This window comes from Geotrypetes seraphini, chromosome 7 (genome assembly GCF_902459505.1).
Source record: "Geotrypetes seraphini chromosome 7, aGeoSer1.1, whole genome shotgun sequence".
Classification (NCBI taxonomy): Eukaryota; Metazoa; Chordata; class Amphibia; order Gymnophiona; family Dermophiidae; genus Geotrypetes; species Geotrypetes seraphini.
Window position 1 is genome coordinate 164,548,470 of NC_047090.1, and position 19,306 is coordinate 164,567,775.

General features: G+C 41.4%; 1 protein-coding gene across 2 annotated transcripts in view; it reads right to left on the minus strand.

Moving 5' to 3' along the window:
• EML1 (EMAP like 1) overlaps positions 1–19,306 on the minus strand; it is a 202,633-nt gene that overhangs the window by 82,073 nt on the left and 101,254 nt on the right. For both annotated transcript variants that reach the window (XM_033951732.1, XM_033951734.1), the window contains 3 exons: positions 13,300–13,369; positions 2,173–2,283; positions 1,880–1,975 (listed from right to left, as the gene is read on the minus strand). In XM_033951732.1, coding sequence (XP_033807623.1) covers positions 1,880–1,975; positions 2,173–2,283; positions 13,300–13,369 — 277 coding nt within the window. The remainder of the gene's footprint in view (positions 1–1,879; positions 1,976–2,172; positions 2,284–13,299; positions 13,370–19,306) is intronic.

Genomic DNA, 19,306 nt, shown 5'->3' on the forward strand with positions numbered 1-19,306 from the left:
CCACTTGCATTGGAAGTGACTATAGCCTCTTCCAGACTTTTATAGTGCTCGTACCCCACAGCCTGATGATGTAGGTCAGTGGTCTCAAACTCAAACCCTTTGCAGGGCCACATTTTGGATTTGGAAGTACTTGGAGGGCCTCAGAAAAAATAGTTAATGTCTTATTAAAGAAATGACAATTTTGCATGAGTTAAAACTCTTTGTAGTTTATAAATCTTTCCTTTTGGCTAAGTCGTAATAATAATATTGTCATTTATAGCTAAAGAGACATATGATCAAGAAACTGTTTTATTTTATTTTTGTGATTATGATAAACATACCGAGGGCCTCAAAATAGTACCTGGTGGGCCGCATATGGCCCCCGGGCCATGAGTTTGAGACCACTGATGTAGGTAGTCCCTATTAGCCCATTGAGAATACTCTTTGGCATGTATCTTCTCTGATCAGTTCTTTATACCTATTTAAACCATTCTACCTTGAACTCGGAAAAATCTCACTTGCAAGTCCTCGAATGCTGCACTACTTCTGCTGATCACTGGAATCCAACCTTTGCCCGTCTTCCACTTTTAAAACCTGCTCTGTAGGCCTTAAACCTAGCCTATTTCTTGACTGCTCTTGACTAGAATGCTCCACCGGACCGGACCATGGTGTTCATGTGCCCAAATTCTTCCTGCCATCAAGCAACCAGAATCTATTCTGCCTCTGTGTTTATCACCTTGGGCTTGGACTTCAGGTACTGACTGCTTCCAGTACTAGAAGGCTCAAACTTAAGGGAAAGGAGAATGTTACAGATGAAAATGCACTCCTTAGGCCAAGGGTGTTCCTAGTGGTGTTTGACCTGGTCATGACAAGAATTCATAGACCACTGCACAAAAGGTTTAGCTGGCCGAGAAGAAGTTGTTCACAGGTCCACAGCACAGCATTGCTTACATGCTAATCTGCAGAAAAGCAGCCAGAAGGAAATCTTTTCTACAACCTTGTCACAAAGCAATACCTTACTTACTATTAGGTAAGCACTGGGGTGGATTTATTATGCTTTGGGGTTGTGTGGCACAACAAAAATTGAGTGGGTGGAAAAGGGAATGGATAATTTATTTAATTCAATGTATTCATTCAAGTAAATAATATATTCTAGAAGTTAATGCCCCAAGTCAGTGAAGAAAGTGAAGCTGGAAAGAGGCCAGATATTTCAGCAAGATAATTCAAAACTTACCTCAGAATCAATCAGGAAGTACTTAAAGAAAAGATGACTGTTTTGAAATGTCTTCACAGTTTCCCAGATTTGATTATTATTGAAAATCTAAGAGAAATCTCATACATGCAGTGTTTACAAGGAAACCTAGCAATATTTCTGAGTTAAGAATTGTGCAAGGAAGAGAATCAAAAAAATTCCAAAAGCAAGAACAGAAAGACTCAAAGCTGGCTACAAGAAACATTTGGAAGCTGTTATTTTTGCTAGAGGAGATGTTTCAAAATACTGACTGAAAGGGTGCCCCCAACTTTTGTACCTATCATACTCACTGTTTACTTATTCAGAATCAGTAAGAAAACTGCAAATGAAACTTTCTGAAAATTTATATTTGACTTTGTATCATGTACAAATTGTGTCAGCTTCTTTTCACTTAGAGATTCATTGAAACAGTTTGACCAGGGGCATCTAAATGTTAAAGAGATTTACATATGAAATGCATATAAGTAGTAGAAAGGTATATAATTCACAATCACAGCCAAAATGTCTCCGTAAATGGGTGAAGCATATCAACCAAAGTCAAATTGGCCAATCTGAGCAACCGATTCTGCCTTCATATTTACACACCACCCTTCTCTGAGGGAATGCGATTGCTTTTAGAAAGACATTTTGAGTTTGATTCAAACAAACCTTAACATCAGCCAGTTTTTCTTCTTTCTGCCAGTCCCACACCGAAAGTACATGATCATTGGAATCATCAACTGAGCAAAGGCTGCCTCCTCCATTCTAAGGCATGAAGTACAAAGTTGCAGTCAGGCTCTTGTTTAATAAAAGCAAGTTCCATTATAGATTCGGTAAAACTGTACCATTAAAACCATCAGTCTACTGAAGTATCTGCTGCTGAAATAATTTTAGGTTGACTTGTTTGACTCATTGTCGAATGAAATGAAAGCTAAAACTTTGGGAAGGCATTTATTACTTACTGACTTGGAAAAAGCAATGCAGGTAACCGCACGATCAAAGAACCCCAAGCCAATGACATGCAGCGTATTCAAGGTTACCGAATCCCAGACACGTACATGAGGTGGTAATTGCTGCAAAGACAAATGAGTTCACAATCACTTACAGATTATCAGTGCTTTAAAAAACAACTCTAAAACTGAACATCATGCAAATTTCTTAAATGGAATTAAGGTTCTCTTGGATTTCAATAATATATTTCTGCTTTGACAAAATATGATGATTTGAAAATGATTTTTTTTAAAAATAAAAGCCCACACCAAAGGAATACAAAATAAAAATAAAAATCCCCTGAATGTCAGCGCTGACATTGGAAAGACTTCCAGTCAGCTGTGTGCTGTGGCAGGGCAGGTAGGGAAAAGAAGATGAGCCTTGTGGCTTGAGCTCCATTTTGCTGGCAATTTGCTTGCAGATGAGAGCTGAGAGGTGGAACACAAAAGGGGGGGAGCATTGTCTCATTTCCAGCCTCATAAAGGGTGAATCAACCCCCATAGGCACTGGCTCTTCACTTTATTATCCTTTTTGGCCAATATTTTTCCAGTATTACCAAAGATTTCCCATTATAGATATACAATTGCATTCAATACCCAAAAGAAATATTTCAGCAGCTGGTCAGTCACATTGAAATACTTTAAAAATTCCTTTGAAGAAACATATCAGTTAGCATTTGTCTGTAAATCATATGTTTAAGTAAAAATGATTCAAAGGATTAGGAACTGAACACAAATAGATGAAGACAGATGTTTGCAAACAGCATTCATTCTGCGAGTTTAAATTAGATTTAGAATTAGATATTGTCGTTTTCTGGGCACAAGGCATGAACTTGGGAAAGAGGATGGAAGAAGGGAGGGAAAGAGATACTGAGGTGGGGGAGGGAGTACGTTTTTGGACACAGAAGGTATGAACTTGGGAGAGGATGGAGGAAGGGAGGGAAAAAGATATTGAGGTGGGGCAGGGAATGCGTTTTTGGACACAGAAGGCATGAACTTGGGAGAGAGGAAGGGAGGGAAAGAGATGCCGAGGTAGGGGGAATGCGTTTTTGGACACAGAAGGCATGGACTTGGGAGAGAGGAAGGGAGGGAAAGATATGCTGAGGTGGGGGAGAGAATGCGTTTTTGGACACAGAAGGCATGAACTTGGGAGAGAGGAAGGGAGGGAAAGAGATGGTTGTGTACATGGGAATGGAAGAAAGGAGAATTTTTGGTCATAGGGAGGGAGTAAAGTACAGATGAGAGGGAGAAATATTGTGGTGGAAAGGGAACAGTGGGACAGATTGAAATGGATGCAAGAGGGAGGAATGTTAGACATAGTGGTGAAGGGAATGGAGGGAGAGATGTGGCATGGTGCTGGAGAGGGGTGATAGAAGGAGAAATGTTGGGCATGGGGCTGGTGGGCAGGCACAAAAGATGAGAAAGGGATCAATGCTGGACCATGGTAGGAGGAACCAATGGACAGCAACAGAAGAATTTATAGAAGATAGGAAAGCGGAAAAAAGAAACTGGGACCAACTTTATGGAAAAATAAGTCTCCAGACAACAAAGGTAAAAAATGGAATTTATTGACTAAAATATGTTAGCTTTGGGAAATGTATATAGCAGATGTCTTTGTATTGTGTTCAAAATAAAAGGAAATGCATTTCTGGTTTTATTTGTACAGTGTTGAAATACTTGCTGACCCTTGCTGTGACTGGTGGGGATCCCCAAGCACCACCAGCAGAGGACCTCCTCTAGAGATGGCCAGAACTCCCCTCTACCAAGCAGAGCAGTCGCTGGCAGCATCCATGAGCCACTGAGGTGCCAGCATCTGTGACTCAGGGTCACTACTGCTGCCTGCCAAGCTTGGAAAAAGAGACCCCCGGCCAACTGCAAAGGAAGTCCTCAGCTAACAGCTTGGGGGTTCTCATCAGCTGAGTATTTATATTTTATATTTATATTAGAGGCTCTGGTAGAAACCCGTTTACAAAGTATGTATTCTTCCCAATTAATATTTCCAAATTAATAAAGTCTCTTTGCTTATCTGTAAATGGGTCTTTCCAGAGCCTTTAATTCAGTAACATAACTAAATGAAATAACTATTTCTGAAGTTTATAGGGACGGGTGGGGACGGAAGGGATTCCTCATGGGGACGGGTGGGGATGGAGGGATTCCTCGCGGGGACGGGTGGCGATGGGTGGGATTCCACACGGGTACAGGTGGGATTTCTGTCCCCGTGCAACTCTCTAATTAAAAGCCCACACCAACATCCTTATCAAAAAATGCTTTCACTTGCTATGGAAACTACGCACAGTAAAACCATTCTTTGATTTCGCATCATTTAGACTGTTGGTCCAGACAGCTGATCCTGAGCTCACTGGATTACTGCAACATGATCTACCTAGGGTCGCACAAAAAACCCATCAAGAAACTGAGGCTAATCCAGAACACGGCCGTTCCACTAATCTTTGGCCTGAAAAAATCTGAACACATCACCCCATATTACAAGAAACATCACTGGCTACCCATCGAGGCCAGAACAGTCTTCAAATTCGGCTGCCTCTGCTACAAGTCTCTCCTCGGCACCACTTCCACCTACCTCCCGAAACACTTCATCCTACAGGACAAACTCCGCTTCCCACGCAGAACACTCCTGTTTATATTCCCCTCCCCCAAAGGATGACAATTCAAAAGATTCCTCAACAGGACTCTCGCCTTCCAAGCAGGGATATGGAACAACACCCTGAGCAACTGAATCCTAAATTCACTAACATACCACACATTCAGAAAATCACTAAAAACACACTTATTCAACAAATTTGTCTGAACCTCCAAAATGATTCAATACCTACCTCTTCTTACACGTTCCCCCTCCCACCCCCTATCTGCCCAACCACATAACTGCCCACTTACCCCCCTTCCCATTCCAACCGAAGTTAATTCGTTGTTATCAGCACCTCTTATTGTACACCGTCTCGAATTGAAAGGTATGATTGGATATAAATAAAGCTATTATTATTATTAAAGTTCAAAATCACACATCTTCAATGAGATAAATGTATGAATGTAATTTGCCAAACACTTATCTTAGTAAACTCCCAGCAGAAAATAAAAAAATGTGTTCAATGAAGCTGCATTTCAGAAATTAATTTTCCTTCTTCAGGAACCCAATGCTGTGACAAGGAGAATGGCGTGTGTTGAAAATGGTGCTATTTCTATATACATTCATTTTTAATACTGCAATCCTGCCCCACCAAGCCAGAGCCACCTCCACTTTTGTAAGTCCAAATGCACCTGGCATACAATTTAATCATAATTAAACTGATAAAGATGACAGCCTGCACAATAGCTATATTCAAAAGTACCTAATCTGAGACCCAGCAATTTTAAAGGCCTCCCCTATCCTCTGTTCCTCCTCAGCCTGCAAAGTTAATCCCATAAACTCAGACTTTGTCCATGTTGACCTTAAATTCTGCTAATGCCCCAAAACAATGAAAGATATCTAAAAGTACTGGAAGTGTGAGCCCAGGATCCCTAATATAAGGCCCCTTCAGCGGGGTGGCTTCCTTCTCTTGGAGTCCCCGTGCAGCTGCCCTCCTGCTTCAGCCGATGCCTCTGCCAGCGCTTCCCGGCTCTCGATTCAAGCCGGCTGCCATCCTGTACAGGCATGCGCACAACCTCTCAGCTCCCGAGCAAAGCCGGACACCGCCCCGACAACAACACCAAGGTGGTCTCTTTTTAAAACTTTAAGAACTCCCCCCCCCCACACAAAACTGCAAAAAATGAAGCATTTATGGCTCTCTGGTTCTGCTCCCTTCCCCCAAACCTCCTTCTTACCTTCTTCAACAAGGGCAGCCTAAAATCCTTTCACACAAGAACCACAGATACTAATTTATAGTAATGTATTAGGTAAGAGCAGGTGAAGACCTAAAGGCCTATTTAGTCTGCCCAGTAAATTACACTGATGTTTTTGCATGGCATAATAATGCTGGTAATGTGAGTGATCACTCCATCCTCCTCATCATAATAATTTTTATATACCGCCAAATCTTCAATTTGAGGCGGTTTACAATTTAAAAAAAAAAAAAAAGCTGGACATAGAGTGAATTACAATATTCGTCAAATGGTTTCACATAAAAAAAATGGAAATTACAATTAATTCAAAATCAGAATCAAAATTAATTAATTAATCTCAAGGACAGTTCCAATTAAGTAGAAGCAAAAGTATAATAAATAAGAATCATGTTCAATTATATCATAAAAGCTAAGAAATACAATTAAGTCAAAAAATTTTAAACAAATAGTTTTAAAAAGTTTTCGAAATGAGTAATAGGATTGAGTTTGAGGGATAAGATCATTCCAGTAAGAATTCATTGGACCAGCCTAAAATGCCAGTTTTCCCCAAAAATCTTTTTTTGCTGAAGGAAATGAAAACCAACATAATTTTCGTGTATTCTTGTTAGGATTATAGAATTCAAATTGGGAAGAGAGGTAGGTTGGAGACAATCCAAATAAAACTTTAAAACAGATATAACCGAATTTGAACAGAATTCTAGCCTGAAATTGTAACCAATGAAGCTTTAAATAGTAAGGGCTTACGTGATGTTTTTTTAAGGCCAAAAATCAGGCGAACTGCAGTATTCAGTATTATTCTTACTCTACTAAGGGTCTTTTTGTAAGAGCCTAGGTAAACAATATAACAGTAGTCCAATGTAGACAAGATTGATGACTGAACTAGAATCCTAAAAGAGTTTTGAGAAAGTATTTTTTGATGGTACGTAGCATTTTTTAACCAAGAGGTCGGTATGGACATTAAATAATAACGAACGATCTAGTGTAACTCCTAATATTTTTATCGTGGTAGATATGGAATAATTTTGACCATTTAAATGAAGGATTATAGTTGGACAAATATCTAGGTTTGGTTTAATTAATTTTAAGGAGCCCAGAGTACCTGTTACTTCCACTAGAGAGCAGTGTATGCAATTGTATGCACCTATGCAGAATGAGAATACTGGTTTAGTAACCAATGCTCCATGAAAATAAGAGAATGCACGACCTCTACAATGAATTAAAGCTGGCATTAGCTCTGCAACATTTACCACCAATATGTAATAAACTACTATATCACTTGCTTTAATCTCTACACTGTTCTAAAACATTTACCATACACTGTGGCAAATGGCATCTGACCATTGACGCAAATGTTTGTCACAGCAGACTTTGGGTACCAGAAGTCAGTAACCATGTGTAGCCTAAGAAAGTTCTCTAAGTTTGACAGCAGAGAGCAGCCCCATGAATCAGATGGGAGCTGCTGTCATATCTGCAGATTGTTGTATGGTGCAAAGGACTGACACATGAACATTCACATATACCCCTGCAGCACAACCCCCCCTCCCCCCCACACACAAATAAACACCCCATAACTGGAGCCAGCAAAGGAGCTGATATGGAATTCTCCTTTTCTGGCTCCAGTTATGGGTTGTTGGGGGTTTTTTTTGGAGGGGGGGGGTTATGTCATAAAACTTTTTATACTAGGCCCAAAGAAAAACCTATGATTTGTCAAAATATATATGTCAAAATCAGAAAACAATTGGCAACAAAATTACAATCCCACTCAGAACAAACGCCGGTGTCTGTATCCAACCAAAACGTCAATATTGATATAAAGACTTCAGTACGGGTAAACCAAATGCATCGTTTTTCAATTTTTTTTACCCCGGGAAGACAACTCTTAGGTGACTAGCACCAGACCATTAGTCTAAATAAGTGCTGCCCCTTACATCATTAAGTCTTATTTATTTTCAATTATTTTAAATATTGATCATAAAATATGTGACAAAAAACTCTCTCAAAAAAGACACACAGTGTTGTTTCAATGAGTGGGAGACAAATAGAGTTGTAAATCCTCAAACAGTCTAATGGGTTGCTTGAATAATTTGCTTAATGTGAAGAAATCGCCAAAATAAATGTGATATAATAAAAATGTTGCGACCATAAAAATGATCCCAACTTATCCAAGTCCCATAGGGATACTGTTACCACTCGATAAAGCTCCATTTCGATTTCTTCATCAGGAGCAGAAACAAATCAGTCCTTCTATGAAAGCATAGGCAGAAGTAATTCTCTTTGTACTTTTCGGACTTGACAATAAATCCCAATGGTGCAACCAAGGCTTGGCTCAATCAATGCTGAACTGGATTTGGTTTACCCGAACTGAAGTTGCCAATTGTTTTTTTCATAAAATTTTTTATGTCATATAACTTTATGTTATACAACTTATTCTTAAATATTGGACTGTGACCTACTTTTTTATTCATTTAACATTTTCAGTCCCCTCTTGGTGACATTATTATTTCTTTGAGATTATGACATATCTGTATGCCAATGACATACAGATGGTGCTTCTCTAGAAAGGTAAGACCTTGGCTCAGACTCTGTCTTGACAATGTGGAAGACTGGATAAAGAGCAGTTATTTAGTGATCAACTGCCAGAAAATGAGCTTCTATGCTTTGGTAGGTTGGACTACACTTCTCCCTCCAAATCTGCGGTTTCAGTATCCGCAGATTCAGTTATTCACAATTTTTCTTTTATACAGGAAACACTGCATACTGCATAGTCTAGTGGGCTTTCGGGACAGGAGCAATCTTCCTTCGCTCCTGCCCCATGCAGATCACTGAGACAAAATGGCTGCGGGGAGAGAGACTATGGGAACTCCCCACAGCCATTTTGTCTCAATGATCTGCATGGGGCAGGAGCGTAGGAAGATCGCTCCTGCCCCGAAAGCCCACTAGACCACCAGGTAAGGTCCGGGATGCTGGGGGGGGGAAGGTGGGAGGGAGGCAAGGGTCGGTCAAAGCCGGCCAAAAAGTTATTTGCAAATTTTCAACATTCACAGGCTGGCTCTGCCCCTAACCCCGACGAATATTGAGGGAGAAGTGTATACCATTCTATCAGTTAAAACCTGCTATTTTCTATAGGTTTTAGCCCCAACAGCCTGCACCTTCCAGGAGGTGACATTTACTTCTTGAATTCAAGATGTCAAAATCAAAGTAATTGAAAATACTCACGATGCTTCTCCACAAAAAAGGGTGATTACTCTGATAATTTCTCAGATAAGGCACTCTCTGATCTGAGCAATAGGTTACCATGAAATAGTCAAAGTTAAATTAAGCTTTTAACCTTGCCTATTTCATGGTAGGATAAAACACCACAAGGAGCAGCTCTGCTTCACTGGCTGACATTTCCAGCTCTACCTGTTAAACATCTTATTCTCAACTGCTAATCTTTACTGTAGAGCAGGGGTGTCCAACCTGCGGCACCGTGAAGTATTTTTTGCGGCCCTGGTTGAGGGCGATGCGGTGTTTTCCTCTGCTGCCCCCGGGTGTTTACTGTCTTGCAGGCTTCCTTCTCTGTTTTGCTGCAGCATTTGCGTGGCCCCAGAAACATTTTTTTCAGCCAATGTGGCCCAGGGAAGCCAAAAGGCTAGACACCCCTGCTGTAGAGTATGGTTCTAAAGGTCTGAAGAAAGGATTTGTCCACTGCCTCAAAAAAACCCAAAAAAACCCAAAAAAACACCTACAGTAGACCCTGAGATTTCTGCTCTTATGGCCCCCTTTTATCAAGCAGTGTAAGGGTTTTTTTTTTTTTTTTTTTTATCGCAGACCGCTGTGGTAAAAGCTCCGACACTCAGAGTTCCTATGAATATTGGAGCGTTTATAGCAGTGGCCAGCGAGGCGATAAAAAACCCTAACACAGCTCGATAAAAGGGGGTCTATAGTTCTATTTCCAATCTATCTAAGGTTGTAGAAAAAAAAAAAAAAGTTACCAACCAACTTCTTGAATTTCTAAATTAGACCAATGTCTTCCATGCAAAACAAACAAGTTTCAGGCTAGGGCACAGCATCAAATAGCCCAAGATTCAATGATCAGCAAAACTGGTAAACAAATAGATGTAATAATGAAAAAAAAAAATGCTATCCTCCTTAAGGAAAGTGCAGCCTCCATGTCCTTTTGTTAGTCAAACTAAACAATATTGGAATCACATAAGCTGTTCTGCATCCTTTTTATGAAGTTTGCAGTACTCGGCCATCTGTTATGGTCTCCCAGTCTTGTGGAAGCTCTACTTGTTTCAACATCTCATTACCTTTGAAAACCCTGATCCAAATCTTCAGGATTAGTGTCTACATATATACAGATGAAATTTAGCTGGTCCCTACATGAAGGCCAGGAATCACCCATGTTGTAAAGTTGTAATCTATGCCTTGATGCCATGGCCACTAAAATTAAATCAAAAAAAGTCAGCAGCCATTTATTTTTCCCACACAAAGTTCTTTTAGCTCACTGTCATGAAGCATAGTCTTAATAGCAATCTTAATTCTGGCTATCTCCACTACAAAGGATTGCTTTAGACCCCAAATCTACTCTTTAACTAAAAAAAAACTCTATTTGTCCCATGTACAATATGCTACATAAGATCCTTACTTGAACTTAAGTACATGGACCGAGGCCTGGACTCTGTATAAGACACCTGGGACGGGCGTCCTATACAGAATCGGGACTACACCTGTGCAAAGTAAACCCAATTCTTTAACCAACGTCCATGTTACAGACGCCAATTACAGAACCAGGTTACTTTAGACGCGGCCGCTATACTTAATCGCAGCAAGGGATCTCCCTGCCGTGATTAGCATAGCGACTGCTAGTCTGCCCCTCTCCCTAAATGAACAAGGCAGGAGGCATGCCCATCCCTCCTGCCAAAAGACCCCCCCCATCTGCCTCCGACGATCGCAGGCAGAAAGGTGCCCAATCCCTCCTGCCGGACCCCCCAACGACCCCCCATCCCTGAACCCCCCCAATGAAACAACCCAACCCCTGCGATCTTTGGGAAAGGGTGGGGGGACTACCGGCAGGAGGGGTAGAGCACCCTCCTGTTGCGATCGTAGCGGGTGAGGTAGGGGCCTTCCATCAGGAGGGACTGGGCATCCCTCCTGCCTCGTTCATTTAGAGGGAGGGGGAAGACTGGCAGCCACTTTACTAATCGCAGCAGGGAGATCCTTTGCTGCGATTATAAGTATAGTGGCCGTATCTAAAGTAACCCGGTTCTGTAATTGGCGTCTGTAACATGGAAATCGGTTACAGAATTGGGTTTAATAATAATAACTTTATTCTTCTATACCGCCATAGTCAGATGACTTCTAGGTGGTTCACATCAAAGAGGGCTGTTTAGTTTGCGCGGATGTAGGCCTGCCTCATTTGTTTAGGGGGAGACTGGCAGCTGCTATACTAATCGCGGCAGGGAGATCACATGCCATGATTAAGTATAACTGTCGCGTCTACTTACAATGTAGGCCAGCATTTTGCTGGCCTACATTGTAAGCATCTCCCACTCTACTAGGGAGACGTGTAGGGCCACTTAGGTTTGCTTGCGGGCCTCCCTAGACTCCCAGAGGCGCCTTCAACAAAAAAAAAACAACAACCCATAACGTGCATCCCGATTGGCTGAATAGACAGCTGTAGGATGCCTACAGCTGCCTACAATTGGGACACAGTTTACAGAATCCAGGCCCAGGTGCATAATGCATTATCGTAAATAGAGTAATCAAGTCTCTCTATGTCAGAAAGTTACAAATTTCAACAATTCGGGAGTTGTTATAGATCAACACTTGACCATGAAAAAGCAAGTAGTTACTGTGGTGCAAAAGGGTTATTACACATTGTTGAAGCTGCGTACCATAAAATCATATTTTGAGTTTCCAGCCTTTAAACTTTTAGTTCAGTCGTTACTTCTAAGTCTTCTCGAATATTGTAACAGTGCCTATTTGACATGTACCAAGAAAGAGATGGCTAGGCTTAGACTGATTCAAAATCCGCGAGGTCAAATTAATTTATGGTCTAAAGAAATATGATCATGTGACTCCTTTCTACCGTGAGTTGCATTGGCTTCCAGTGGAGGCGCGTGTTTTGTTTAAGCTGGATTGTCTTTGTTACAAAGTTGCGTATGATATTGCTCCAACTATATGGCCGATAGATTCCTCATAGCATTCCATAAACATAGGAGACAACCACATGCATCGTTTCATTTTCCATCTGCTCAAGGTTGTAAGAGCAAGAAATCCTTGGAACATACACTAGCATTTCAGGCTGTTTTCTATGACAGGGAATTTAGGCCACTGATGCGTTGTGCTTGCTCTTACAAGCACTTTAGAACTCAATTGAAAACTCATCTTTTTTCAAAATATTTAGCGAACTAATTTCAATCATCCTTAGGTTATGTTATTTTTAATCTTTTGTTCACCGCATTGAACTTACGATTATGCGGTTTATAAGTACAATGTTATATTATGTTATGTTCAGCTTTTACAGAATACTATAGTTATGTTTCTAAATTATGCAACACTAAGATCTGATCAAGCAAACCCACTCTTAAAGGAGCAACATTAGCTTCCCACTGACACCAAAATCAAATTCAAAATGTTTTATGCTTTTCTACTGCACCCTCTCCATTTTCATTACTTTTTCCCTATTCTCCTTTCTATCCACAGTTTAGATTCTCACAGCACAATCTTTCACATATCCTTTCTCTTTTTAAGCGTAGATTAAAAACTGTTTATAGAATATGAGCCTTAGATTTTAAGCCTTCTAACTGTACCTGAATGTAAGCTACCTTGAGCTAATGAAAAGGTATGAAATAAAAAAAGATAAATATGTTCTTATCTACCATAATCTACTACACCATTTAAAGGGCCTAATTCATTAAGACACAGAAGACCAGAGACATAGAAGACAAGTGTAGTGACTCATGCCTTAAATCAAGGGTGTCCAACCTTTTGGCTTCCCTGGGCTGCATTGGCCAAAAAAATGTTTCTGGGGCCGCACAAACATGTAAACGCTGCAGAAAGGCAGAGGAGGGAGCTGGCAAGAAAACACCTGGGGGCAGCAGAGGAAAACACTGCATCGCCCTCGACTGGGGCCGCACAAAATACTTCACAGGGCCGCATGCGGCCCTCAGGCCGCAGGTTGGACGCCCCTGCCTTAAATGGATTAAATCTATGGTTTAATATTTACATCTGAAGCCTGAATTCCTGTCTCGTTCTAAATGAAACAGGAACACTTACTTTTCCATCTTTGGATGTACCTGCAACCTGGCCTGTTGCTATGGTGATCCTGTCAGGGTGGACAGCAAGGCTAGAAAAGAGATGTGTAAAGAACAGTTTTAAAATGCTGGCTCCTATTTATTTCCAAATGTCCTTGTTAGCAGCCTCTACCTGGTATGTGCTGTTCTGTGCCTAAGGTTAAAAACTAACCGTTTTTTCAGGGCATGTTGATCCAGTCCTAGTTTCTATCTTTTGCATGGACTGATCAACATATCCTGAAGCCAGTTGGCAATTGTAACAAAATGATGAAGCTCAAAGGCCAGACCAAAGACACGGATATTACATTTTTAAAAACTTTTTCTGTATAAGCAAGCTTTTCATAAAAGGTATCAGAATGCCATTCCAGAGTGTTCCATCACAAACTAAATCCTGGATCCACATTAATGTGAATCAGAACACTTTTTCACCTGCTTCCTAAAATCTGTCTATGTACAAGTATTTTTTCTCTAGTTTTATTTTGAGAAACATAATTTCTTGCCATGTTTTTAACATAATATATCCCCTCCTTCTTTCAACAGATTTTCATTAGCATAAGAACAATGAAAGAGTAGGGTGATCACACAAAATTCCAGATGGCAAGAACTTAAAAAAGAGGAGTGCTTCTTGCTAAATCTTGAACAACTAGTATTTAAGCTTTAAGAATCTTTGCATAGGTCCTTCTATGCCATTTAAACCCTTGGGTAGCACAGCAACCTATCGTACTCTCAAGAATACAGAGCACCACATCAGGGCCGCTGTAATCATTTATGGGGCCTGGGCAAACTTTTGTGGATGGGTCTCTCCCTTTCCCAGTCCAGTGGCACAGCTTCCTTAACCCCCTGTTGAAAAACAATATGACATAAATACAGCGCTTTACAATTTATGTTTCTTTAGAAAGGACTGTTCAATATATAGAGGACTTATGATTATTACACAAATATCTATTCACAGAGCCATTGTTTAGGCCAGGGGTAGGGAACTCCGGTCCTCAAGAGCCGTATTCCAGTCGGGTTTTCAGGATTTCCCCAATGAATATGCATGAGATCTATTTGCATGCACTATTTTCAATGCATATTCATTGGGGAAATCTTGAAAACCCAACTGGAATATGGCTATCGAGGACCGGAGTTCCCTACCCCTGGTTTAGGCCAATCTATTGATGGCTCTGCTGGTTCTACCCTTTAAAGAGGAAGCCCATGTCAGGAAGGGACAGGACCAGCAAAACTATCAGCCCCACACCTTTACATCACTTTTGTTGTTTAATGAAAGGGGAGGGGTAAGAAAGCCACTGGACCAGAAGAGGATAAGGAAGGAAGATGCCGGACCAGAGTACAGTAATACCATCCGAAAGAGTGAGAATGAAGGCCAATGAGTGAGGTTTTTCTCATGGTGCATCTGGGGTATAAATTTGATATGGTGGTGAAGGGATTGAGGCCTGGGGATGGGTGCAATCTACTTTTATGGACAAGGAATGTCTTTATGTGAATCTAAAAATGGATGTGTCATGGGTGATGTTACATATTTTTAACTCAATTATTTCAAGCATTTAACCAACACTATGGACTAGATTCACTAAACTCACTGTTGTTGGGCAATCCGTGACTGAGTCTTGCCGAGTGACCGATTCATCAGAGCTTCAGCATGCAAATGATGTGATCAGAAGCATGCCCTACAGCAATATCATGGATCGCTGAAGAGCGATCGAGACGCATGTGCAAATCATCTTTGTTGGTTGTAGATGTGATTTGCTCATGCGCTAGCTCTTAGCACAAGTGAGGTCAAAGGAGGAGCAATGGCTGCAGTTTAGCTGGCCCTGTGAGTGGACATTAATAAAGAATGATTTCAACTTGGACTAGGTGCAGCCAGATTATATGAAACAGAACATGCTTGCAGCCAGATTGTGGAACAGAACACGCTTTTAACCTGCGGGTTAAAACCACAGGCTCGCACTGCACTGCACTTTTTGCAGAATATATGGGGATTTACTGGGATTTCAGGATGGCAGAGCGCAGGAGAGTCAGCAGGGATAAACTGGGATTTTAGGGCGGAAGAGCGCAGGAGAGTCAGCAGGGACAAACTGGGATTTCAGGGCAGCAGAGCACAGGAAAGTCAGCAGGGACAAACTGGGATTTCAGGGCGGCAAAGAACAGGAGAGTCGACAGCGAATGGGATTTCAGGGCGGCAGAGAGCAGGAGAGTTGGCAGGGACTGGGATTTCAGGGCAGCAGAGAGCAGGACAGTCAGCAGGGACAGTAAGTGATTGGTCCTCAGTCGCTTCATTTTGGATCGGCAAGCCCAATCGGTGTTCCTTCTTCTGTTTAGTGAATCGCTGCCTTCCTACTTATGCATGCCATTTCCCCTCATTTGCATGGGCGGATCAGATCGGGCGGGAGATTGATTGGCCAAGAATGTTAGTGAATCGGGTTGGGAAATGCTCGCAAACTGGTCGGGACACGATTGGTGAGCTTAGTGAATCTAGCCCTTAATCACACACACACACACACACACACATATCTATGGAAGCCATTCAACTGTATTTAACGACTCCTCAAAGAGGCAAAGTCTCATAAATTAAACCTGATCAGACACAAAATTATGCCATAAAGACAACTACCCCAACAGACATCAGATCCTACAAATTTTCTAAAAATCTAATCTGAAACTATATTAAAGTTTTGACGTCCCCTCGGTAAGGCCAAAACACTATCCCGGAACTGCAAAACACTATGCACAAACTTGTACATAAACCACATTTAGAACCTTACCGCATAAATGCAGTAACTCCCAAGACTCAAAGAGCAGAAGCCTTATCTGTAAAAGCAGTACTGTAAATATTACCCATGGCCCTAAAACACCAATACACTACCTAGTGAGAAAATAGAACAAATGAAATTGCTATGGATCTCTCTATAGAAGCTATATACTTTCAGAATACCACACTGTGGTAACACACAAAACACAGACAGACCCTTAAAAAATTTGAAACAAGGGACCACAAATCAGTAAAAGAGAATTGAAGGCAAAAGACTGAACTGGAACATCAAGTCAGACTCTGCATACAGCTTAGCATGTGCTAAATGCTTCTTAGAATTTAGTGCATGCTAATTCTATTAGTGTTTATGTTTATTAGTATTTATGGACCGCTCTTTGCTTTAATATCAGGACAGTTTACAAAAAAATCAATAGGAACTGGAACGCCATTTTCAAAGCTTTAGTAAATCAACCCCACAGAGTAATAGAAACTGAAATGCAAGATATCAAAGATATGCATTTCCAAAATCTGGCATATTCCAATAAATACAAATATTTTTTCTACCTTTGTTTGAGCATTTTATTTTTTCCCCATTCACTTTGGCCCCAGTGTCTTTCTGCTTTTCTGTTTTTTCCTGTCTTTGCAAGTTGTCTTTCGATTTGACATTTCTTCTATCTCCATATCCACCATCCATCCTCCTATCTGTATCCCTATTTGTCCTCTCCAGCATTTCCTTTTTGCATCCTTGTACATATCCTCCTCTCCCCACGTTCAACATCTGCCTTCTCAGTGTCCCCATTCCATTTCTTTTCTAGATCACCCCTGTTTTCCCATCGCTCCCCCTTCTCAAGCATAGATTTCCTGAGTCGCTATTACTCCCCTTTTCCAACATCAACCCTCTGAGTCTCCATTGCTCTGCTCCCCTTTTCTAGCATTTCCATTTCCATCTGTGTCTTTGTCTCTTTCTTTCCCCCATATTCACCATCTGCCATCTCAGTGTCCTCCTCTCCCGCTCTTTTTCAGATTACTCCTGTGTCCCTATCTCCCTCCTCCCCTTTTTAGCATTGCCCCTCTGTGTGCTTATGTACCTCACTTCAGCACTATCCCCTCCAAGTCTCTATCTCCTCTCCCTCTTTTCAGCATTGCTCCCCTCTGTGTTTCTATCTATACCCTCTTTCAACATTATTCCCTTCATGTCCATTCTTATAGTTCCTGCCTGCCCCTTGTTTCTTTATCCCTGTTTAACCCTGTTTTGCTTCTCCCCTCTCTCTTTTCTTGTTCCCATACTCTGTAGCCAGCCTCTTTCCACTGCACCTTCCCACCCTATAATGTGGCATTTTCCCCTTGTCTTTCTCTCTTCCATTCTTGTCTCTCACTCTTCCTCGCTTTCTCCCTTTCTTCTTCCCCCTCCCCAAGGCAAGTCCTGCATCTGACCCTCTCCTTTTCTTCCACTTGGCCCTTCCCCACAGTCCTCCATATAATAATTATTTTTTTTCTACTGTTGTTTGTAACTTGGCAATTAAGACAGGCTGCCGGCATCAAGACATTCCCTTTGAGTGTCTCACCTACGCTGACTCAACTTCCTGTTTCCATGTAGGTGGGATGCACAGAGGGAAGGCCCTGACATTGGCAGCTTATCTTTAATTGCTGCAGCTGCTGAGTCATCAATGACAGGAAAAAAAAAAAAAAAAGGTACAAAAGGTCTGTGGGGAAGGGGGGAACAGGGGGAAGGGGGGAACAGGGGAAAGGGAGAGAGAGAGAGAGATGTAGGACCTACCAGGGAATGGGGTATGAAAGAGCCATAAAGACAGAGCTAATTTACCAATAGGCAACTGTATGGTTGGGCCCCTGGACAGCTGCCCCCTTTGACCATTGGTAAAAGCAGCCCTACACCACATTTCAGCTCTGTAGATCATCTGGAGTTAATGCAAGCTAGTTTATATTTTGAAATATCTGTGCTCTGTATAGTAGCCAAAGAAAGCAATCATATTGGTCATTAAAAAAAAAAAATAAATAAATAAATAAAAAACAGGATATACTGACAGTACTTCCTTCTTAATTCTGACATAAAAAATTACAGATATAATTTAACATGGGAAAACTTTAGCAAAAGCAGCCTTAGTAGATCAAAAAATATAGAGTAGGGGTGTGTTTTTTTTCTGGTTTGAAATGAATGTTAAGAATGTCCACTTTTCTTACAGAATCCACACTACAGAATGACATAGGGCCAAATTTTTCCCCGTGGGAACTCATTTTCCCGTCCCATCTCTGCGAGTCTACTTGTCCCTGTCCTTTTTCCATTCCTGTAAGCTCTGCCTTAACCACACAAGCCTCGGACACTTATGATTTTAAAGTGTTTGAGGCTTGTGCAAATGACAGAGCTTGCAGGAATGGGGCAGGGATAGGAAAAGAACTCGCTGGGACGGGAAAATGAGTTCCCGCGGGGATGGGGAAAAATTTGTCCCCTTGTCATTCTCTAATCCACACCACTTGCACGTAGTATGCACATGTGCAATGGTTCATGCATGTGTGTAATATCAAAAAAGAGTGTGCACTATCAGGAAAGCGGATACACTGAGCCAGATTCTCTAGACCAATGGTTCCCAAACCAGTCCTGGAGGACCACCAGGCCAGTCGGGTTTTTGGGATAGCCTTAATGAATATGCATGAGAGAGATTTGCATATAATGGAGGTGAAAGACATGCAAATATGCCCCATGCAAATTCATTAGGGCTATCCCAAAAACCCGACTGGCCTGGTGGTCCTCCAGGACAGGGTTGGGAACCACTGCTCTAAATGGTGCCATACCACTACCTAACTTAATTGCTTTAATTGGCAGAATAGTTGATCATGCTATTAAAAACTCGTTACAAAAGAAGTAGGTACCGGCAAACACCTACAAAGGTAGGTGTTATAATCGCATCTAACGGCACCTGAGGTCAGAGTGGGTGTGGTTTGGGGCCTACATTGCAGATGCCTAAGTTTTCTGATAGGAGCTGTTAGTCATGATTCTTTAAATGGTGACAAAAGAGTGATTGACACGCGGTCGGCACTATTTTTGTAAGCGGCTGCTGATTTAGGTGCCATTTACAGAATCTGGCCCACTATGCGCAATTTCTTTATCAGCAAACGATGCTCATTTGAAATGACTGCTCATCGCTAGTAAAAGAGTAAAGCGAAACCTTTAAGGCCAGGATGGGCACTTAGAAAATGTGCAATTTTCATTAGGAATTTGTTT